The sequence below is a fragment of the Accipiter gentilis genome, chromosome 10 (assembly GCF_929443795.1).
Source record: "Accipiter gentilis chromosome 10, bAccGen1.1, whole genome shotgun sequence".
NCBI classification, from domain to species: Eukaryota; Metazoa; Chordata; class Aves; order Accipitriformes; family Accipitridae; genus Astur; species Astur gentilis.
Window position 1 is genome coordinate 5,823,134 of NC_064889.1, and position 24,626 is coordinate 5,847,759.

General features: G+C 43.8%; 1 protein-coding gene across 4 annotated transcripts in view; it reads left to right on the plus strand.

Annotated features, from left to right (window-relative positions):
• DAPK2 (death associated protein kinase 2) overlaps window positions 1-19,889 on the plus strand; it is a 62,030-nt gene extending 42,141 nt beyond the window's left edge. For 3 of the 4 annotated variants that reach the window (XM_049812423.1, XM_049812424.1, XM_049812425.1), the window contains 4 exons: window positions 197-223; window positions 7,594-7,746; window positions 9,139-9,184; window positions 10,099-11,751. In XM_049812423.1, the coding sequence (XP_049668380.1) occupies window positions 197-223; window positions 7,594-7,746; window positions 9,139-9,184; window positions 10,099-10,734 (862 nt within the window). In that variant the 3' untranslated portion in view covers window positions 10,735-11,751. Of the gene's footprint in view, window positions 1-196; window positions 224-7,593; window positions 7,747-9,138; window positions 9,185-10,098; window positions 11,752-16,066; window positions 16,157-16,332; window positions 16,414-16,970 lie in introns of those variants that run through there. The other variant, XM_049812426.1, reaches the window with a different exon arrangement.
• The last annotated feature ends 4,737 nt before the right edge of the window (window positions 19,890-24,626 follow it).

Below are 24,626 nucleotides of genomic sequence, written 5' to 3' on the forward strand. Positions count from 1 at the left end.
CTACATTACTTGAAGTTATATGTAAAATTCACATTTTCCCCGAAACACCGTTCTTTGAGAGATACTAGCAGTTATCTAAAACCATGATGGCTGTCCTGCCTGTATAGCAGCTACTATTGACTTTTTCATATTGTGTACATCAAGAACAATACAGGTCACGCAGAACCCCTGCAATTAATCTCCTTTGTTTTTTTAGGAGCATAGGAGTCATCACCTACATACTGTGAGTACCTTAGATTCACTCCTGTAGAAGTGTTCCTAAAGCTCTATTGCACTAGTACAATACAGCTCTTCCCTTTAGCCATTTAAGAAAGGAGCTGCATACATGGGGTGGGCAGCGGTTTGTCTAATGCACAAATGTTATCCTGCAGCCTTTTCAAGTTTAAAATAAGGGGTAGAAGAGGGGCATTCTGAGCAGATGAAGAACAAATGTCTCTAGCATCACTGGGCTATCACTGCTTCTTATGGGACCTGATCAGCTCCAAATGGTAGAGGATGGAAAAACCCAAGCGTGTTGGTTGCTCATAGAAGCGCTATGAGCTACCAGTGTGTGGAGGAATAGAAATAGCAAATGTAATAGTACCATTTACAAGGTGAGTTATTTCAGGTGAAAACGGGGAAGTTTAATTTGCTTGTAAAGGCAGCAGTCTAGACTACTATGTATAAATATGGTCACTCATACTCAAAAAGGTGAATTTAAGCTGAGACAGGAGCAGAGGATTTGACCCTGGGAACTGAGAATTCATCTTACAGGAGAAAAAATGGCTTGTTAAAGCTAGTAAAGCAAAAGCTAGTTGGGAGTATCATTGCCGTCAGTAAGCACAAGGGGAAAAGAAGCTGTTGGAATAAAAGCATGTCAATAAGTGATTAATAAATAAAAGCAGGAAATCATGACAAGCTCAAACTCTCACAGAAATGAAGTTCTGTGGGCATCCAAGGACAAGCAGTTGAGAGAGTTTTAAGATGGAGCTTGACAATTTGTGAAACTGCTTATGTGACAATGGTTGCATACAATGGAGGAATAGCACTCATTGCTTCAATAATTCTTTCCTCTGGTTTGATATGAGAACTACAGAAGTGGTCAGGGATCCTTGGACCTAACTGCTTCCATTGAAATCAAGCTCCTGTGACTGCTGGGGAGCAGTGCATGGTGGATACTGCGTGCTTGGAAATGCCTTTCCCTAATGTTCATACCCTGGGGCTTCTGCTGTTCCTTATGACACTCAGAGGACTAACTTGCTGCCAGATTTAAAGAAGGTGCACTCTAGTATTAGAGGGATTTGCACTACACAGCTCAGGGGTGAGTATGAGTGTGGAGGCTTGAAGGGGAGGGATTGTCTTTTCAGAGTGGAAAACAAATATGGTGGAATTCAAGATCCTTAGGGCAGCAAGGAGGGCACACAGCAAGCTCTCTACCTTGGACTTCAGGAGAGCAGACTTTTGGCTCTTCAGGGATCTATTTGGTAGAGTACCATGGGATAAAGCCCTGGAGGGAAGAGGGGCCTGAGAAAGCTGGTTAATATTCAAGGATCACCTCCTCCAAGCTCAGGAGGGATGCATCCCAACAAAGAGGAAGTCAGGCAAAAACGCCAGGAGGCCTGCATGGAGGAACAAGGAGCTCCTGGACAAATTCAAACACAAAAAGGAAGCCTGCAGAGGGTGGAAGCAAGGACAGGTAGCCTGGGAGGAATACAGAGAAATTGTCTGAGCAGCCAGGGATCAGGTTAGGAAAGCCAAAGTCCTGATAGAACTAAATCTGGCCAGGGACGTCAAGGGCAACAAGAAAAGCTTCTGTAGGTATGTCAGTGATAAAAGGAAGACTAGGGAAAATGGGGGTCCTCTCCAGAAGGAAACAGGGGCCTGATTACCTGGGACATGCAGAAGGGTGAGGTACTCAATGACTGTTTTGCCTCAGTCTTCCCCGGCAAGTGCTCCAGCCACACTGCCCAGGATGCAGAAGGCAACGACAGGGACTGGGAGAATGAAGAACTGCCCGTCATAGTGGAAGATCAGGTTCGAGACCATCTAGCGAACCTGAAGGTACACAAGTCCACGGGACCTGATGAGGTGCATCTGCGGGTCCTGAGGGAACTGGCGGATGAAGTGGCTAAGCCACTATCCATCGTATTTGAGAAGTCATGGCAGTCCGGGGAAGTTCCCACTGACTGGAAAAGGGGAAACATAACACCCATTTTTAAAAAGGGGGCAAAAGGAAGACCCAGGGAACTACAGGCCAGTCAGTCTCACCTCTGTGCCTGGCAAGATCAAGGAGCGCATCCTTCTGGAAACTCTGCTGAGACACATGGAAAACAAGGAGATGATTGGCAACAGCCTGCATGGCTTCACTAAGGGCGAACCCTGCCTGACAAATCTGGTGGCCTTCTACGACGGGGTTACAGTGTTGGTGGATTAGGGAAGAGCAACTGATGTCATCTACCTGGACTTGTGCAAAGTATTTGGCACTGTCCTGCACAACATCCTTGTCTCTAAATTGGAGAGACGTGTATTGGACAGATGGACCAGTTGGTGGATAAGGAATTGTCTGGATGGTCACACTCAGAGAGTTGTGGTCAACAGCTAGATGTCCAACTGGAGACCAGTGATAAGTGGCGTTCCTCAGGGGTCCATATTGGGACCGGCGCTGTTTAACATCTTTGTTGGTGACATAGACAGTGGGATTGAGCGCACCCTCAGCAAGTTTGCCAATGACACCAAGCTGTGTGGTGCGGTCGACACGCTGGAAGGAAGGGATGCCATCCAGAGGGACCTTGACAGGCTTGAGAGGTGGGCCCGTGTGAGCCTCCTGAAGTTCAACAAGGCCAACTGCAAGGTCCTGCACATGGGTTGGGGCAACCCCAAGCACAAATACAAGCTGGTTGATGAGTGGATTGAGAGCAACCTGGAAGAGAAAGACTTGGGGGTGTTAGTGGATGAAAACCTGAATATGAGCCGGCACTGTGCGCTTGCAGCCCAGAAAGCCAGTCGCATTCTGGGCTGCATCAAAAGTGTGGCTAGCAGGTTGAGGGAGTTGATTCTGCCCCTCTGCTCTCCTGAAACCCCACCTGCAGTACTGCATTCAGCTGTGGGGCCACCAACATAAGAAGGACATGGACCTGTTGGAGCAAGTCCAGAGGAGGGCTGGAGCACCTGTCCTGTGAAGACAGGCTGAGAGAGCTGGGGTTGTTCAGCCTGGAGAAGAGAAGGCTCCAGGGAGACCTTACAGCAGCCTTCCAGTACCTAAAGAGGGCCTACAAGAAATCTGGAGAGGGATTTTTGACAAGGGCATGTAGTGATAGGACAAGGGGTAATGGCTTTAAAGTGAAAGGGGGTAGATGTAGATTAGATGTAAGGAAGAAGTTCTTCGCTGTGATGGTGGTGAGGCATGGGAACAGGTTGCCCAGAGAGGTTGTGGTTGCCCCATCCCTGAAATTTTTTAAGGCCAGGTTGGATAAGACTTGAGCAGCCTGGTCTAGTGGAAGGTGTCCCTGCCCACAGCAAGGGGGTTGGAACTAGTTGATCTTTAAGATCCCTTCCAACTCAAACCACTCTATCATTCTGTGAATAAAATCCACTTTTGGGCTATACTCAAGGCTTAGACCCCCAAACCTGTAAAAGAGCTATGGTGAGATTCAGCACAACAAATTCCCTTCTGTCCTGTGGTGCAGAAAAAGATAGGGATACTGGCTGAGCCCAAGCTCAGGTCAAGGGTTTTAAAATATTGTCCAGACCCTTGGTTTTTATCAGCACTCTGGTCTTCAGTGACATGTGTACTTAACAGGTGTATTGGTTTTGTTTGGCAAGGTTTTGGTAGCGGTGGGGGGGGTTACAGGGGTGGCTTCTGTAAGAAGCTGCTGGAAGCTTCCCCTGTGTTCGAGAGAGAGCGAGCCCATACTAGCTGGCTCTAAGACGGACCCGCCGCCGGCCAAGGCCGAGCCAATCAGTGATAGTGGTAACGCCTCTGTGATAACATTTTTAAGAAGGAAAAAAAAGTTGGGACGGAGAAAAACTGCCGCCGGAGTGAGGAGTGAGAACATGTAAGAGAAACAACCCTGCGGACACCAAGGTCAGTGAAGAAGGAGGGGGAGGAGATGCTCCAGGCGCCGGAGCGAAGATTCCCCTGCAGCCCGTGGTGAAGACCCTGGTGAGGCAGGCTGTCCCCCTGCAGTCCAGGGAGGTCCACGGTGGAGCAGATATCCACCTGTAGCCCGTGGAGGACCCCACGCCGGAGCAGGTGGGCTCCCGAAGGAGGCTGTGACCCCGTGGGAACCCCGCGCTGGAGCAGGTTCCTGGCAGGACCTGCGGATCTGTGGAGAGAGGAGCCCACGGAGCAGGCTTTCTGGCAGGACTTGTGACCCCGTGGGGGACCCGCGCTGGAGCAGTGTGCTCCTGAAGGACTGCACACCGTGGAATGGACCCATGCTGGAGCAGTTCGTGAAGAACTGCAGCCCGTGGGAATGGCCCACGTTGGAGGAGTTCGTGGAGGACTGTCTCCCGTGGGTGGGACCCCACGCTGGAGCAGGGGAAGAGTGTGATCAGCCCTCGTCCTGAGGAGGTGAAGCGGCAGAAAATAACGTGTGATGACCATAAACCCCATCCCTGTCCCCCTGTGCCGCTGGGGGGGCTTGGTGGTGAAATCCGGGAGGGTAGTTGTGCCCGGGAAGAACGGAGGGGTGGTGGGAAGGTGTTCTGAGATTTCATTTTACTTCTCATTACCTTGCTCTGGTTGATTTGTAATAAATTGAGTATGTTTTGCAAATTGAGTCTGTTTTGCCCGTGACGGTAATAGTGAATGATCTCTCCTGTCCTTATCTCGACCCGCGAGCCTTTTGTTATATTTTCTCTCCCCTATCCAGCTGAGGATGGGGGAGTGATAGAATGGCTTTGGTGGGCACCTGGTGTTCAGCCAGGGTCAACCCATCACAACAGGTCATTAAACTTTGTTAATTGCTTTGTTTGTATGTTCATAAGTGATGAGAGGAAAACTTAGGAGTTGAAGATAAGCAGGTGGGAATACTTACCATGTGGTTGCAGTGGTGCACAGATGGCCAGGTGCTCTTGAGGTTTTTCTGTTGCATTGAGAATTCAGTCCTGGCGGCAGAATAATGAAGTATCCAGTATCCAGTGTAGGAGGTCTATTTTACCTAGTTGGCTAGTAATGGTTGCTGTAGTAATTAAGATTGAAAATTTGTCTCCCTACAAATGATCAGAAAAAAAGAGCATGCTTTATATGATGGGAGGGGTCAGCTTGCATGATATGCTATGTACTAGAAATTTTGTATGCCTTTAACTAGTATTGCCTGTTAATTTTAAAGCCTTTTGTTCTGAAGAATTCTGAATAAATGGGGTGTATTTAATGATACCACCAACTTTAACAAACATGGCAGCCATCAAGTGGATGCTATCATGAGGTGCAGAGAGCAAAATGCCTACAAGTCTTTAATTCAATAACCAGTGGAATGATTCACTGGGTTGCAAGGGCGAAGCCTTAATTATTGGGGTCTGCTGTTAGATGTTTAAAGGCACTGAGTCAGGATATAACAAAAGTAATTTGCATTAGCTGTAAGGATTGAGAATCCTCCCATTTCACAGACTTCAAAATTGAGTCCCAAAGAGAAAAAAAAACCTCAGAGGAGAATAGAGCACTGTTGGCTTTGGCTTCCAGTGAAGGGCCAGAAGGTGGAATTACAGCTGCTTCATGACACAGTTTTGGGAAAGGGAAAAGAAACCAAGGCTCTAGGGCAGGTTTCCAAGCTTTAGTTTTGGAACAACGTCCATGGTCTGTAGCGAGATGCATGCTTGTAGCCTTCTTTGTGGATGACAGAAGTGGAACAAAAGCTTAAGAGGGAGTTTGTTAACCTGCATGCTTGTAGCCTTTCTTTGCGGATGACAGAAGTGGAACAAAAGCTTAAGAGGGAGTTTGTTAACCTGTTAAGAAGTGAGATTGACTGTGGCTTATGGGGTGAAATTTACTGCATCAAAGACAACTGGAGGACGTCACTCATGCTGCCTTGCTGTGTCAGCTGCTTTGGTGTCATTGTGTGATTGTAGAGGGAGAGGAGACACTTTATGCACTGAAATGTTTATTCTGTGAATAAAACAACACGTGGTAGCTGGGGACTGGGCTGAATGGCCCAGGTGGTCCCATCTAACTTTCTGCTTACCCCCAAATTCCCTGTCAACATGGTAGTGGCAATACAGACAGGCTGAAAGGTCTGTTGAGCAGGATCATGCAAGCAAGCAGTTTAGTATTCAAAACTTCAATTTAGATCCCAGGAGTTTGCTGCAGTCCTGTTTTGAGCCCGCCGCATCCTGAAACTATGCTATCAAACCTAGACATAATAGATAAGCATAATAATAGTCCAGAAGATTTCTAAAAAGGCACGAGATAAATTTCCTTGGTATAAATAACATTTCCTGTAAACCAGACTTTTGCAAGTCAGCATCCCTGTGGACTGGGGGAGGGAAGAAGGGGAGGGGAGGGAAGGCAGGGCAGGAGGAGTCTGAAATGAATCTGTTCTGACCCTTGAGTTTTATGGAGCAGGGGTAAATAGTCATCAAAGATGAAGGTTGTCAGTCACAGTTGAGAGATAGGCAAAGCAGGATAAAAGCTTTTTCTGTCAAAGTAAAGATTGCTGAATGGCATTTTATTATGATGCTGTCTCCATTATTAACTTGCAGTTGGAGCAGAGTGCCAACAGAGTGAAATGGCCTCAAGTTGCGGCAAGGGAGATTTAGGTTAGATATTAGGAAAAAATTTCTTTACTGAGAGGGTTGTCAGGTGTTGGAACAGGCTGCCCAGGGAAGTGGTTGAGTCACCATTCCTGGAGGTATTAAAAAAGCGAGTAGATGGGGTACTTCAGGACATGGTTTAGTGGGCATGGTTTGATGGTTGGACTCGATGATCTTGAAGGTCTTTTCCAACCTAAATGATTCTGTGATTCTATGAAATTTTGCATTGTTCAGAAACAGTTGGATTTTATTGCAGCTAAAGTCCTTTTGTTTGTGGATTCCTTTTAATGACCAGCATGGCCCTACGTCTCTGGCAGAGTTGGCCCCTAGGCAAGGCCACGCACCTGACTTCCAATCACGTGTTTGTTGTATTTTGGTTCCACCTGAGAAAGGTCTCCTGGCTGAACTCACTGTGCAGGGAACTTGTCAGTAGCTTTGCAGACAGAAAAGCAGTAGGGGCAGGGCTTTTCCTACCTGAAGAAAATCTATAGAAACACTGCTTTATCCCCTTGAAGCCGATAGAAGCTTCTGCCTGGTAGTGTTTATGGGTTCACAGGGATCGAGACTCTCCTCAGCTGAAGCCTTTTCTAGTTAGATTAGTAATGACTTCAATGAGACACTTAGGAGAATTTGTGCATTTCTATCTGTGTGCACACATTAGTGCTGCACTAGAGACTTTCGAGATGAGCCTGACTCATAACCACAGATGTAGTGAGCCAGAGCTGGACCTGTTATTTCCCACGTGGCATGGCTGCTACAACATGAGATCCACAAATGTCCCAAGAGTACACAGTCACTGTAATTTCACTAGGGGACCTCTGCTGTTTATTTTTTCCAATTGATTCTTCTTTCTGGCTTATCTAGACTTAGTGGTGCATCGCCTTTCCTTGGAGAAACTAAACAAGAAACGCTTGCCAACATCACAGCTGTGAATTATGAATTTGATGAAGAATTTTTCAGCAATACCAGTGACCTGGCAAAAGATTTTATTCAGAAACTCCTGGTGAAAGATACACGGTAAGTAAAAATTGAGAAAGATCCATTTGTTTCTAAGATAAACCTAGTGAAAAGTAGCCTGACGAGTAATCTGCAAAGCCTTCCCTCCAGTGCGTATTGATCTTCAAGAGCAAGACAGGAGCATGCTGCTGTGCCCCTAGTTAATCACTGCACCCAGAAACCCTAAGAAAAGGAACTAAATCTCCTCAGTTAAATTTCACTTTTGGGACTGAATTCTAACATGAGTCAAGCTGGTACAATAGGGTGGGTAGGTGAAGGGCTGAAAATAGGGTATAAAATCTCTAGTTCAGGATAGCTACCACTCCAATATTTCAGTCTTTTATGAACTACTTGCAAGGAGGTGACATGATCCCACAATATGCTCCCAGTGGTGCAAGGGCAGAAAAATCTTCACATGTGCTCGTAGTGGAATTGTTTCTTAAGTCTCTCTGCATCTGTTGCAATCACCTAGAATTTGCATGACACCTATGCAGATCTTTATTCCCAGTTTATAGGAACCACAGACCTTTTTTTAGTTTTTCTTCCTTTTAATAAAGTGCACGCAGAAGTAGCATCTCCTTCCCCATAATCCTATTTATCCTGGAGGGACGTCAGGCCATGGCAGTTCTTTCTGATGGCTTCATTAGGGGAGAAAATAGGTGTTAGAGAGAGAGGCAAGCTGTTTGGTCAAGATTTGTGCAAATCCTCAGGCCTTAGAATAGGCTGGAGTAGGTGGGGTTTGATGAGAGGTATGCACAGGTCTAGCAACCTTGTTTTAAGAAAGGACAAGTCAGCGATATTGATATTTGTCCCATGTACAGAAGCAGTCCCTGTGCAATGCTGTGTTTCTGCCTTTGATTCTCAGTGCTCTTAATGTGCTGTTCACCAAACTGCTATAATGCAGAAGAAAGTTCAAATTGATCAAGTTTGATTAGGTTTGAAGTATTCCTCTCAGAAATGTTGCTTTTGGGAAATGGCAGCTCCTGCAGTGATGTAATACCACGTTCCAAAGGACAGTTTTGATATAATTAACGTTGTATACCTTAGTTCAGACACAGTCGTAGTAAAGGTGTATGGAAAGAATTTATTTTCTAAGCGTATAGGATGAACAAAACAAAGTAATATTTTTATCACTTTTTATGGAAGGGTACACAAAAATACCATTAGGTTTTGATCAAATAAGAATTAAAATTGTGTGGAATGAGGACAGCACCTTACTGAAACTTAGAACAGTTACTAAACTCAACGCAAGCAGTATGTCTCATAGAGAAAAGTAACCCTGAAATTTGAGAATTAATCCTGGCATTTTCTTGATAAATGCTTCATACGAAGCCTGGGAGAAGCGCAGGTCAATGGACTTGTGTACCAGGTATTTCTCGTTCAAGACTGGGGTTTTTTTGTGTTGTTTTTTAGGAAACGGCTTACAATTCAGGAAGCTCTGTCTCATCCGTGGATAACGGTAAGAATGAAAAAAGAGACAGATCTTGTTTTTTACCATGAGCAAAGCAGAGATGATATTCTCATTCTTATTGGTGTGTTAAATGGAAAACTGCCCTCCAAGTACTTAGTGACCCTAGGTGTCTCAAAGACATCAACCAGGAAGAAATTGGTTGGGTCTGACTAAAGCCTTGGATTTCTGCAAATGAGTTCTTTTATTATCTTAACTTTCGAAAAGAGGGTGACAAAGCTTTGATGTTTGTTGCATGTTACAGTATCCTACATTAGACTGGGCTTTGTATTTTTTTTCCATCCTTCTCTGTTTGTATGGACATATACTATGGGTTGGGTTTAGTGCTTTCTTGAGTTGAGAGCTGACTACAGTCCATGTGGAAAATAGAATTTTTCTCAAGATATAACTGCTGTACCAAGTGTGCTGATTTGCTTACGTTTGTGTGTCTGTATGTATTTTTTCATCATAAACATCACTTGCTTTTGTGGATAAGTCTCTTACTGAAAATACATTTAGCTAATCTCAGCATGACTAATGAGGGTGTTTGAAATTCAGTTTTTGCTTTGCACTGCACAAAAACATTAACTGGAGTGGTTTCAAGATTGTTATTTTTCCTCTTACAAATATTGATAGCTTTGGGACTGTTAACTGCTAAAAATTAACATGAAAATAAATTGCGGCCCTGTTATTTATACTTATCACATTGGAATGAATGCACATCACTTGTCACGTTTGGTTTTGGGTTTGTGTGTTTTGTTGTTTTTTTTTTCTTTTAATCAAATGCATGAAGGAAAATCCGTGGGAGCAAAGAATCTCCCAGCATTATGGAAGTTCAGGCTGCATCCTTTGTGTAGAGTTTTTTAATCACTGCATGTCTCGTAAACATTCAGTAATATTGATTCCTCTGTCTGACGACTCACCAGCTGAAAGAAGAAACAAAAGTCCAAGAAAACAAGAAGGTTGAGAACACACAGCTGAAGACAAAACGCCTGAGAGAGTACACCATAAAGTGCCATTCGAGCATGCCTCCCAATAATACCTACATCAACTTTGAGCGCTTTGCCCGAGTAGTAGAGGACATTTCACTTATGGAACGGGGTTTCAGCACTTTGGCTGCATCCCACGATTCTGTGCAGGAGGACATTGATGCTCTGGTTTCCATTTATAATGAGAAAGAAGCTTGGTATAAAGAAGAGAATGAAAGCGTGAGGCACAAGTTGTCTCAGCTGAAGTATGAATACCGTAAAATTGAGTCCCTGAAAAGACATCTACAAGATGATATCAAGACTGTAGGCTCTAGTCTTACAGGCATAACTGGGAAATATGCTGATCTGCAGAGTCAGTATGAATCTCTCAGTCAAGATCTTTCTGAGGAACTCAAGTGGATACAGGATTTAATGAGTAGTTTTCAACTGGAAAATGAAGCCTGTGTGAATGGAAACTTTGACTCTGTTTTCAAGAAAGATATTAATGAATCACTAATGGAGCTGTTAAACAGATCTCGCTGTGAAGAATTCCTTGCAGGGTTGAATCTTGATGTAGCAGAATCAAATCAGTAATGGCATAGATCAGATTAGGTGCAGGGTTTGCTGCCTCTTTCAGTGTACAGCAGTTTAAAAAGTTTTCAGTGCATAGATTCTACGTGAAAACATCACCTAGAACTAAAATAGAAATTCTGATGTACTGCAGGAGATGCTGACCAAAACCATAAACTCCCAGTGGTTTGTAGTGTTGAAGGTGTTTTTTTTCCCCCCCCATATTTGATGTCTGAACTTACAGGAACTAGATTATCACAGTTGTATGGACACATCTAACCCTACAGTCTTTTGCACTGCCTATATCATACTACTTTGTGTATTACAGTTCCTGAAGATTACTAAGTAATTAACTTGGAATAAAGAGTAGGTCAGTCTGTACTTACTAGAAGCTGGGTGCCTGGAAACTAATAAAAATCTCATGCTAGCATCTGTGGTTGGATGAAGGAAACAGTCATGTAGACCTGCTGGAGGCAGTTCTATAGACCATATGAGAGAAATATTTGCAAAGGTGAAATCTGTCCTGTAAAACAAAGTAATTGCTGTAGTAATTTAACATTTAGCAAGTCCTGTGGAAATTCTGTGTGAAATGGCTGCTGATGAAGAAGAGTTAAGATTATTTTTTTAGGCCAGTTATGCAGGATGAAATCTTTTACCATCAAAGGTGTTAGCTGTTGATTAATCCATTGGTTTAAAATTCAGCTAAGTTTCCTGGGCTATACCAAAGAAATCCTATTCAAAAGACACAACTGGGAACTTGTAATGAACTGATCAGGTAACTGTGTATGTAATTTTACAGTGCTAATATTAATTTGTGAGTAATAAGTGATAACTAATTTAATCTATGATGTGGCATTTGAGACTAGTGTTCTTGCTGTGAAGATTTTTTTTTCTTAAGTTTAGAAGTAAAAGAAAAGTTGGCTCAAATTTGAATTGTGCCCTGTTGTCTTGTATTTCAAAGAAGTCACTTGATTATACTGTATGATTATGCACATTATGTACCCATCTTGGTTCTGGACACAATAAATTGTTATTTATGCAGGTTGCAGTTGTTCCCTGATGGCATAGTTAGTGACTGAAGAAGATATGTCAAGCTTCTGTGTACTGAAAAGAGTTGCCAGCCTAGGTTCTGCAGCTAGTTTAGAGCCCCTTTGCTTAGCTGCATGAATTTTCTGCAAGGTGACTGTTAGGTAGCTACAAGAATCAGTGAGATAGTATCCAAGCATCTCTGCATCACTGCTCAAGTCCATCTAGAATGGATCTTTATATATGTATATATTAGAGTATGTCTTTCACTGCCCAGCCTCCCTCCCTCCTTTTCCAGAGAAGTGAATGACCTAACTGAATTGAACTGTTGTTGTTCGTAAAATTATTAAGAATAATGTTTCCTACTTTGAGATAGAGAGATAAAGCATACTCTCATCCGGTTCGTGTAGAGTACAGTGGACCCATCACTACCATGTCCTCATAAAGATGTGCAGAGGGTGGTGAAAATTCAGAGTTCTGAAAACAGTTATTTAATAGGGATATTGTTATTCCTGTCATTGTACTTGGTGGAGGATGGAAACTGGATGTGCTTGCTGTGGCATCTTTCTTTGCACAAGATGTAAAATTTTCAAAAGCTCTGAAGGAGTGAGGATAGCCAGGAGAAGTCCCTAGCAAGCTGGTGTTGATGGTTGGGGAGAATTGGCTCCATTGTAACAAATAGTATTGAGAATTTTACATATGTCCATTTTTTATTCTCTCAGAACATTTCAGTCATCACTTCTGCAGGTTCCTTTGAGCTGGAAGACCCACAAGATACTGTCTAGGGGAACCGGAACACAGGATTTTTTTATGAGGGGGAGAGTTTTAATCCTTAAAAAGTAACTTAAAGCCTATCGAGAGTTAATATTGCAGAAAAGACTCTCAAGAAAGAGAGTCTGCCTTCCCTCAGCCATGATCTCATATTCTCTGTTCACGTAGTTTTTCTTTATGAACAAATGCACTGGCACGACAAGAAGGAATGTTAAATGAGGCCACTCTGTTCCTGTGTGTGTTTGGGTGAGGTTAATATTATTGTGACTCAGTCCTTGAGGCTAGTGCTCTCTGAGCTGAAGGAGGTCACTGACATACTGCTTTTGAGAAGATATTCTGATGATTGAGAAAATGACAAGGTCACTGGTTTGCAGGCTATTTAGAAATTGAGGCAGTTATTAACAGTCTGGAATACTGTCAAGTGAGCTATTTTGATTCAGTGATGGTTCTACTGCTGAAAGGGCACTCAGAAATTTTTCATGATGATTGTACAGCTGACATTTAGCCAGTGACATTTTTTCCACTTAAAATTGATTTCTAGTCGGTGTTTTGTACCACCATGCTAGTCATTTGCAGCATGAGAAAGTAATATTTGATGCTTAAATGTCCCACTTCTGTTGTATGCAAATGATGTATGCATCTAAATGAGAAAGAGGCCTAGCTGATAGCTCGGTTCCTTGAATTGCTGCTGAGATACCTGCACAAATGCTATACCTATAGCATGTTGTTGTGGTTTCAGCCCAGCTGGTAACACAGGACCACGCAGCTGCTTGCTCGCTCCTCCCGCCTCCCTCCGGTGGGATGGGGAGGAGAATCAGAAAGGAGAAAAGGAAAAAAAAAAAAAGGAACCTCAAGGGTTGAGATAAGGACAGTTCACTTGGACAACACAGAAAGAGAAGTTACAACAACAACAACGGGCATGCATAGAAGAATATACAAAACGAGTGATGCACAATGCAGCTGCTCACCACCCAGAACCCAACACTCCGCCACTTCCCCCGCCGAAAGCCGAGCGAGAGAGCACCCCCGCAGCCAGCCCGCTCCCCCGTTATATACTGAGGATGATGTCGAATGGTATGGAATAGCTCCTTGGCTAGTTCAGGTCAGCTGTCCCGACTGTGCCCCCTCCCAGGTTCATGTGAAAATTAACTCTATCCAAGCTGAACCCAGGACACGTGATGAGAAAAGTGAATTTGTTCTCATAAATGTTATCAATTATTTTGCTGAAAAAAAAGTTTAAATTCTCACTGATGGATCTTCCATTCGCCTTTGGTACTCTTGCTTGGTGGTGGGATTCCAGTCAGTATAAATATTTCTGGGTTATCCACCTCCTACATGTGCAGATCAGAACTGCTGGAATGGTTGTCACTCCATAAACTCCATACTCTTTTTAAGAGTTCCTGGCTTTTCTCTTTTCACTTTTCCCAGATCTTGTTTTGAACCTTTTTTCCCTCTCAATCTGTCGGATACAGTTTTCTGGTCTATGCAAATTTTGAAGTGGTTTTGGAGTTCAAAAGCACTTCATTTGCAGGAGGACTGTGTCAGGGTTTGTGGAACATCTGTTCCTTAATGCCAGATTGGACACCAGATTGGCATCCAAAAATTTTAGGCACGTGTCTGAATCCTCATAAGTTTTTTTTTCTTCCTATTTTTCCATAGGTATTGTAATCCTTTCCTCATATATTTATTGCCATGGTATCAATGTCTTGAGTTCTTATACTCGGTGTGGTTAAAGGACAAATCCTGAGGTTTTTTCAGATGTGCTGTAGCATGTATCCTCATCACCAATACTAAATGGCAGCTAACCTTTTCCCATTTAATTTCTGTGATGTCAGCAAAACATACTGGAGTAAGTTTGATGGAATGCTGTGAAAATGGCTAAGGAATTGGAGTGTCTGTGAAATGGGGAAAGGCCAAGAGAGCTGGGATTGTTTAGTGTCAAAAAGAGAAGGCTTGAGGGGGGATCTTCTCAATCTGTATAAATGTGGTAGAATGGAGTGAAAAAACCAGAGCCAGGCTCTCCTCAGTGATATCCAGTGACAGAACAAGAGGCAATGGGCACAAATTGAAATAAAGAAATTCCATTTAAACATTAAAAAAGGCAAATAAGCTTGTTTACTAAAGAAGCAGTCAAACACTGGAACATGTTGCCCAGAGGGGCTGTGGAGTCTCCATCCTTTGAAACCCAAGTGGGATGCGGTCCTGGGTAGCTGCAGTAGCTGACCCTGTCCTGAGCAGGGGGTTGGACTAGATGATCTCCAGAGGCTCCTTCCAAACTCAACTATTCTGTCATTCTTGGCTTGTCCAGTGTTGACCAAAGCTGGTCATGGATTTACTTTCCTTGAGCCGCCTTCTAATTTTGCTTGGGATCTGTTGATCTCAGACTAATTGCAGAAGATTACTTACAGTGGCAGATTACCTGAGCCTTCCTGAGATTTTGATATGCAGCCAGGGTTTTATTCACCAGCTTTGTGAGACACAGGAAAAGGGCTACTCTCTGGTACCAGTTTAATATTTGGGTTGTAGAGTACAGCTAGTGCTCTCCGAAGTTATTCAGTATTTCACATTCACATGAATTCACTGCCTCAAACTTACCTATGATGTTTAAATCAGCCTGGTAAAAGAAAAACATGTAAAAGCACAATTCAGAGAAGATGTGCCAATGTAAAATGAAGAGCCACATGCTGGAAGTTAGGAAGGGGCCCTAATGTTACCTTTTGTTTTAAAATATCCTTGTAAAGAGCAAGATGTGGAAACGTCTATCTGAAAATTTAGAAGGCATCACGGGAACTGACAGTGTGATGATGCTGGGTTTAGTCCTATTCTGTCATGATTTTTAGCAAGCATGCACAAAACCCCTGAGCAGCAGTGTGCTGCAGTGCCATTGATGCGCTGACAACAGCTCCATCTCCTTTCTGTCAGGCTTCCATGGAACCTTTTTGTTGCTCTCCCAATGCCTTTCAGAAAAAGGGACTTTAATAAAAGCTGGCTGATATGAGCTCAGTCCAGAGAAAATGGAGATGGTGCAGGTGTGCACCGAGAAGCACCTTAGCAACTTTACAAAATGAAAGCATTGCCTTAGCACCCTCTAGCATCCCCTTAGTTACCTCCCTCTTTTGTTTGGCTGTCCTTCATCCTGCCCTTTGGCTAGAAAAGCTGTTCCCAGACTTTTTGTTTGGTTTTCTTGTGTGTGGATCATTATGAAGCAGAAGGCAGAAGTGGAGGCTGGAGCAAAGTCCATGCCATGCAATACACCTTTTGTGCCAGGTCGAGTGGCTAGAAAGCAGCAGCAGTGGAACTTCTGAGAACGATGTTGTGCACGGGATCAAGTGTGACCGCTGACTGTACGATAGTTTTAGGATTTTGTTTGAGATCAAAGGGGTCCTGTCTAGGCACAGGGTGGAATAGATTTCATTATTTTTCTTCTGCTTTTACCTGTATGAATCCACAGCTTCCCCAGCCAGCATTCCTTCCAGCCAGCTCCAGAGCACTTGAAGAATCTTATGTATTTCATGCATCAAAGGGAGCCAAGCAATAAAATTGCTCTCTTATCTTCCAGCCAGTGGACAAGCGACAGGCTTTGGTTCGGCAAGCATCTGTTGTTAACATGGAAAACTTCAAAAGGCAATATGCTAGAAGGCGATGGAAGGTATGACAGAGAGCCTTTAATCTGTCTCATATAAGGCTTCCCAAGCCTGATGGGGTCAGAGGGCAAGACAGAGCTTGAATGTAAAATTTTAATACACAGTAGATAAATGAAATGTGTTTGGATATGTCTGCACTGCACATGTGTGGTCAAATTCTCATTCTTCCTTCTCTCCATAGCTTTCTTACCGTATTGTCTCATTGTGCAACCACTTATCTCGTTCGCTGGTGAAAAAGGTCCTAATACAAGATGAAAGTTTGGTAGGTACATTTCTCAAATGGGCGGAAGAGAAGGACCAGTTTTACTGTGCAGTGATTTTTTGCTGTCCTTATATGGATGCACAGCCCAACAGGATGGCAATGTTTTTGAGTGGGAAACCAGATTGGACAGTGGCATCCCTTCTGTGTCTTTAATGCTGTTGTAAGTTGTGTTACTGTGACAGAAATGTCGGGCAAGGAGAGATAGGGACTCCATAAACCCTTTAGGTGCTAGCTGTGTTTATTTTGTAAAGGAGCAGCATGGAGGCTGCAGGTTATGTTTGGATAGCATAGCAGTGACCGTGCTGTATGACTGAGAAGTGAGCAGTTGTGGAGAGTCTGCAGTGCTGCTCTTGTGCCCAGCTGTGTGACGGAGGGTGGGGGACCCCTGCAGTGCGTATGACCTTCTGGAATGAAACTCTGTGAGATTTTTATTAGCTCTAATTTTCTCCATAGATGATACAGTAATAATGTGAGAACATCATGTTTAGGAGCGTGATATCTCATTTGCGTGGTTATCTCATTTACGTGACTGAAACATTTTGGCCTTTCTATTTCAGAGAAACTGTGAAAGTGACAGTGAGGATCTTTCACAAAGAAAAGCCACTCATCAGAGGAGAAGCAGCATATCATAATGTAATGAGAATTCCATGGGCAGGAGACAGAGGAAACTTTCATCCTTGCTGAAAAAACCAGCCCTGACAGCAGACCTTGACTTCTTGTCTGAATCCTGGGTATGATGCTTCTCGCTTCTCAAACTACACCAACAGCTGGATGATGTTATTAATGCCTACTAAGCATTTTAGAAAGTTGGGGATCCAGATTCCCAGGGAATGCTGCAGCACAAGCACTGACTGGAGTGCTTTTATACGGTGACCGTTTCAGCGATACTTCAATCTATTTGTGGTATCAACTGCACTCAGGACATAGGGTTTCTACTGATACTCTTTTACTGCAGAATAATTCACATTCCACACAATGATTAAGACTGTGCATTATTATTTCAGTCAGGGAAATTGTTACTGAGTCTTAAGGAAAATTCTTAATACAATTTTTATATTTGTTAATAGCATAAATATTTGATGGCAGATATCTGACAGGTTTTGTTAGCTGTGTGCACTACTCTGTTATTGCTGTCATTGAAGAGAAAATCATAGTGCCATTTTACATATCATAACCTTGATTTCGTGAACCTAGCAGTAAATGGTTCTGTACTGCAGTAAGAATTGCACTCTGGCCATTGTTTCTGACTGAAGACTAACACAACTGCCACTGTCAATCTCAGTACAACTGATTCTGGCCACTGAGAGGATGAGATAGGCCAGAGCAATTTTTGGATGAAAAAGAGAAAAAATTCTGTAGTGACTTACATGCACTGAAATACAACGTTTTTACAGAATGATGGCAGGATGCCTCACCAAAACAGGGCACTTAAGAAGCCACAGTATATGAAGAAATAGTCTTTATTAGATTTTGTTATTGTTTTAATTTATTGTCGGCAAATTGGAGATTCATTAACACCTATTTGTATAGGTGTTGTTTACATGTAACCCAAACTGCAAACAAACATCTATGTTCTATTCTGGGGCTTGTATCCAAAATTGAGGAAGTAAGCACTTTGGTATTGATGTAAGATCTTTGTGCTAGGAAGTTGCATCATCTTAACTGTATTAGTTTCTAAGCCAGTATTGTTCAGTTGGTACCAAAAAATGTGCATAGACCAGGTTATTTTTTTATTGACTATATTAGTTGTTAGAAGTTCGTATTTATTTTCACATTTAATAAATTAAAAATCAGAAAGCAAGCCTATAGAAACAACTGTAGATGGACAAGGAAACAGGTTTTGTTTGGCTTTATGGTTGTCACTTCTAGGCTGAGGTTTTAGACCTGAAGGTGTGAACTGGTGTTGAAAACTTGTATCGGGTTAATTTTGCCTGGATTCCAGTTTCTATGAAAGAAATAAAAATACACTACTTTTATTTGTAGCTTTGTATCCTTGCTTAGGCAGAGCCTAAAAATGCAGTTGATGAGAAACTATTTCTATGAAAGGAAGGAAATGTGCAAGAAGCATTGGAGAAGAAAGGCAGAAAGCAGGATTTGAGGGAAGAAACGAAATGAAAGAAGTGGGAGGAGGGGGGGGAAGCAGTGGAGAGGAACGAGTATCGGGGGGACATGTAGGGAGTGGAGGTGAACCTGGACTGGGAAGGTTGAAGGAAGGGAAAGAGAATGTAGGTGTAGGAATTGTGGAAGCAGAAGAATGAAGTTTTTGGCAAATATGGGACTGCATTTTGATACTATTTATTTAATTTCCTTTTATTTCATGTCTTGTGCTGCCATAGCCTGTGACATATGCCTGGTCAAGGGATGAGGAGCAGCACATGGGCTTCTCTTTGCATTCAATTAAAAGGTGCATTTCTGAGCTTTCCGTGTAATTTTGGAGGCAGAATCCTCAAAAAGTGCTGTAGTAAGGTATATATTAAGAGGGACCAGTAATGGGAAAAACTATTGTTTCAGTGTCTGGAGGGAGCCTTTCATAAACCGAGCACTAAAAAGATATATTTGGATAAAAAGCTGCGCAGCTTACCTACCAAATTTTGCTTCCTGCTTTCCCTGTCCCATGCATTACCATTAGTTCATTCCCTGGGCTAAGGAAAACCAAATAAACTCTGAGCCAGTTGTAATTTTTCTAAATTCCTGGAGTTTCAAAACACCTTCAGTTGTCCAAATTGGAGACTGTGGGATATGTACATAAATCGCACTTGTGAAAATTAAGCCCTGGTTAAAATAGCTGTTAGGTTGTTGCATCAGAATTGTGCTCTCGTGGAGATGAGGTAATTCTTTTTATGTTAAATCCTAGCAACTATTGAGCAAGATGGGATGCAGTAAAAAGGCAGACAGAGGAGTGCAAGGCAGCGTGAAGCCGTAAGCTCCAGCTCATTAATTCTACATTAATAAAAGATGTAAGGTGGTGTTTTAACAAAGACATTACAGACAGCTCATGGCGTTTGGTCTTCAGTCATCTTTTTGCCCAGGTCAGCTAAGGACAGGAGCGCTGGCTTAGTCACAGGAGAGCAGCAGGGTTGGCCTTTTTCTACGGCGCTCAGTCGTTCGTAGCCTCACGTGGCTCCCAAGTGCTGTGGCATTAATTGCACGGAAACCACAACAAGCAGCACTCTGTCAAGCCAAACTATTCTCTCGACTGTTCCAGAGAGGAGTGCGCTGTGAGTGTATAATCTCTTGTTCTCAGGACTAATGTTTGTGATTTATTAGGAAGTTTTACTGTGTTTTTCCAAATGTGGTGGTCTCTATTTATCACCCTATCTACTCTACCAAGGTAGAAATTCAGCCCCATTTCAGGGAGGCATAGTCCAGTTAAACTCCGTTTACAGCACTGGAGGACACCTTCCTCAGTGCAGGGCTTAGTTTCATTCCTTACCATTGGTGGTTTTTGAGCAACAACCTAGAGGTTCCTTTTTTTTTTTAAGGAAAAAAAAAAAAGCATGGAAGGAAAGGGGGGTGGTGGGAGAGGAGATGTAGTACACTTCAATAAAATAATTTATGTTACAGAATTTACTTTGGAGGGGGAGAAAAATTGATTTTTCTGTGTATTATTTTGGAGCAGTAAGGAACCTGGAGATAAGTGGTAAGCCTGAAAAACCCCAAGTATATTTTATTAAAATAAGATTATTTTTATTGCTTTTTTAGTGGTGGTGATTTAAAATCTGTGTGCCTATATTTTTATTAAGAGAAATACCGATTTTTACATGCCTGGAAATAGCACCGACTGTCAAAAATAACAAATCTATTTGTTACGCTGATCTGCTAATAAAATTTTGCAAAGCGGGACGAGTGCTTTTTTCTTTCTTTCCACACAAGCTGGTGCACGGGTCTGAGGCAGGTAAAGGGGGGGGTGTGGGGGGGGTGTGTCTGCTGTGGTGCTTTGGTTTGCGTCTCCGCAAAGGTCGGTCCCTCCGTGGCCACTCGGAAACCGGGCACGTGTGGGCGCCTCCCCCGCCGGCTCCCGCTCCCCTCACGGCTGCCCCGGCCCCGGGCAGAAGCGGGGAGCGGCCCCGGGGAAGCAGGTACGCGGGTTAACCCCCACCGGCTGGGCTGGGCGGCTGAGGAGGAGAAGGAGGAGGAGGAGGAGGAGGAGGAGGGCTCCCTGCCGGGGACGCAGCGTGGGGGTCGGGGAGTGGGGCTTGGAGCCGCAGAGTTTCAGCCGCTGAGGAGAAAATGGAGGCGCTGCCGTGGGGGGCCGCCCTCGTGCCGGGCGCGGGCCCCGCGGGAGAGGGGGGGGTGGGGGTGGGGGTCGGGCCAGCGGCGCCGAGGGCCCCCCCCGGAGCAGCCGTTACCGTTATTGCCCTCACCTGTGGTGACACCCCGCGGGGAGCCGGAGCTGGCGGCTTGGGTTAGGGGTAAGGGTGGGCTCCCGGAGAACGCTGGTCAAAATGGCTGTTTCAGGAGGACCGTTGCGTTGCTGCGGGGGACTGCAGAGGAGCCGTCACCTTAGCACCAGGTAGCCTTTTAGCTGGAGTAGGTTTGCTGTTAGCCACATGCTGAAGGAAGAGGGAGGGCTTGCTGGACCGCCATGGACGGCGCTTCCTCTTCAGGATCGAGGTCCCTACACCGCACCCCTGTGTCCCACAGCCTCAGGGAGTGAGGTAAGCCCGTGCTCCTGACCCCAGAAGCTCTGTGCGCTGTTTCGGGTGTTAGGTCTAGTCTGTGCCATCTGACTCTGTTTACTGTGCCCCCGGTGGCTTTTTTTAATAAGTTTTGTTCCTGTCTACATCTGTATGTAGATCAGGGAAGCTGTATGGGGCAGGGATAAAAACAAAAGGTATGCATTTAACAGTGTTCAGGTGAGAACTGAAGAGGACTCAGAGGCATTTCTTTTACCTCTCTCTTTTCCATATGGTCGCTCTGAATTGGGTGATACTCTTTGTACTTTTCACTTAAACGCTTACTTTGTCTTCACATAAACCTCAAACTTGCTATCAACTTCAGTGCTTGAGTGGTGGGTATTATGTTATTTTCAGCATGCGTGTTTCAGTGAGAGGAGTTGAAAGCAGTGCTGGGCCAGATGCACCTTACTGTTGGGCAAGAACAGGGCACCATCACCTGGAGACAATCATGAGCCTGATAAAGTGATATTACAGCAGGCCTTATCCAGCTGGGGCAGGAAGAACCAGAGTGCTTGTGGGGGAGTGACTAGAGCTGTGCCCCACCTGGGGTGACCAGATGTGTTGCCAAGGCTCAGGGGCAGAAGTTTGGTCTGAAGGCAGACCTTGTGATGAGTTGAGAACATAAAAGTTTCAGATGGGCAAGAAATCATGGCCCTCATCAGACTGAGTGACTTTGCTGAGAGAAGGGTGGTTTGAGGAAAAGTCACGGGGAGCCCCGAGGAGGTGGAGTATGGGCTTTGGTTGTGTGACAAGATGGGAAGGAATGGCTGACCTGGTTGTAGGCCTGGGTGCGGTGTTTGCACGGGAAGCCTGTGACTGTGCCCTATGCACAGCGTACCCCATGTCTGGAACATGAGGCTATTGGGTTATCCGGAGGCCTAATAGCATGGACCTTTGGCTCTACCTGCAGCTCTGCATGCCAGATACTTGGCTTCTCAGGTTTCTCCTCACAATGTCATTGTGGGTGTAGTTTGCTGTTATTTTTGAGGGGTTAGGTGAAGAGACTGTCACTGACCATTAGCTTTTTATAGCAGTTTGCTACAATGCGTGACCATCAGTCTCAGAGGTATAACATCTTCCTGTCCTACTTGGAACTGTGCTCAGTCACAGGTCTTTTTAGGGTAGGAGGTATCTGCTCAACAAAATCAGGTAAGAAAAATTGTAGCACATCTATAGTTCCTAAAATACTTTTTTTTTTTTTCCCCTGAGGATGAGCCTCATGAGCTGCATAAGATGCTTTGTTAAAAATGATTGTTGGAGGTATCCTGTAGTAGTGTATGTAAATTGTCTTAATATAACAATTACTTGGAAAAAAGCTTCTAAGTAATTCAGCTGCCTTTTAAATTTTTTAATTCTGTCTACCTAAAATATGTTGCAATGTATTGGTATGAAATTTCAATTTCATTAGACTTATTGTTTTGAAACATGGAAAAGCCTTTCTAATATTTAGCTTAGAGCCTCTCATCCAGTTGACAAAGGACAGGAAATGCTAAATAAAGTTTAGTCCTAGTCATGCAATTCAAGTAACAGAAAACCATGTAAGGATGGAGTTTTGGTCTCAGTGTTGAGCCTTAGTCTTGTCTCGGCTCCTGCTGGGCCTTTGAAAGCTGCAGCACATAAAGTTAAGTCCTCAAAAGTCTGCTACAAGCAAACTCTGATTTTGAAATGTGAATGACTCAAAGTCTATGATCATGAAAAGTCGGGAATGTGTAATGCTACTCTGTCATCTAGAGTATTCCATTTCTGCACATCTGCACCGGGGTCAAAGCAAGAAGAAAGGCTTTTCTCAGTCTGGCACAGGAGTATTCTGTAAGCTAGTGGTAGCAGAAGTCAATGTTTAAATGTGCAGTGTCCCCTGCACAGCATGTATCTGTGCCTGTGTTTGTACTGTTAGGAGGCAAATCAATGAATTAAGAGAGTCCAGATCCTTTCTTGGTGTTTGGTTATTCTGCTGGGAAGAAATCTTACAGGAGTCTGTAGAACATCTGGAGAGAGAGAAAGCAGGCAGATGTGTAACTGGAGTAGATCCAAAGCCAGTTGCTGGCGACAGCTCACTTACCAGCAATGGTCTATTATGCCAATGTCCAGAAGTAGACCCTGCTATTTAACAGGCTGTGACCGGGGCCCAGGGATGTGCTGTTATGCAAATACTGGCCTAAATTTATTTGTGATTCATTTTTTATCTTAAAGGCTGAATTCATAGAGCTATTCCATTTGACATGCATGATGTTGGAAGAGAGATATTATACAGGAGAACATACAATTTTCTGAAGTTATTCAAGCAAAATCACTATAATTACATTGTAAATGGGACCATGGTAAATGAAATGATCAATTAGCAGGGCAAGCTGTATAAAATGATTTAGATTTCTAGTTTTGGGCTTTCTAGAGCATGTAAGGCAATTTATGATTTTCTTGTTGAGTGTATCCTGGTGTTACACTGATAAGAATAGACATGCACGTGGAGCTACAAGTACCTTGGCTTTTGCCATAGCTGAGAGATACAGCTTTTTTTCAGACCACAGTCAGAGGTATCTGGGTAATGCTGCTTACAGGAGGGGGATCTGTGTTTTCTGTATGTAGAGATGTCTCATGGTTGCATGCAGTGAGATTGAACCAAATGTATTCTTCAGCTTCTGTTCTCTGGAGCAGTAGCTGCTTGTTTCCTTCATGTGGTTTCTCTTCTTAGTTAGCTAACATCTGCATTGCAGAACTGATTTCCTGGGTCTCAATGCTCAGAATCAGCTGATGTAACGTTCTTTTGCTTTGAAAGCTGAGGCCATTTAGCCTGCAATGGTATGTGCTTTCAGTGCATTTTAAGCTAAAATACATAAATAGTTCTTGTGGCTTGTGGCTACCAGAGTTCTCGCCTTTTCACAGCTGAGAGCCCTAATCGCTGGGGTAGGGAACAGTGCTCACTCTCTTTGTTCTGAGCAACCTCTTAGTCCTGTATGTGATATAGAAGCAGCAGCACCTCTTGTAACTGTGTTGAACGAAAGGCTTGACCTTCCCCACAGGAAAAGTTTGGTGCCTGATTATAAGGGACCGTTCAGGGCTGCCTCCAAACAGGGGTAGACGCTTTCCCACAGTCCAGTACAGCACCGAAGGAGAGGAGCCTCAAAGAAGAGTGAGGTTTCAGATAGGTTTTTTGGGGTTTTTTTCTTAACCTCTCCTTGTCTTTCTGGGGTAGTTCCACATTCATCTCACTGCTTCTGGGAATGCCTAACTTTCTTCAGGTAATACAGATAGAGTATAGGTGCTTTCTGCCAGCTCCACGTGGAGGGTGGGAGTCTTAAGTGCCTACTAGGTAATGACTAAAGGGCTTACTCCGCCCTGATCATTCTGTTTTTTGTGGCAAAGCAGAGACTTGTGGCTGGTCTAAAGGCCATGCTACAGCCTGTTCTTTTAAATACAGAACTGTATTGCTAGGAGGGTTTGTCTTTGCCCTTTAGCAGAGGAGAGAATGATTGGGAGAGGAAGGAGTTTGCTTTCCTTCATGCTTGCTGATTCTTGATACAAACTGTTAATGTAAAA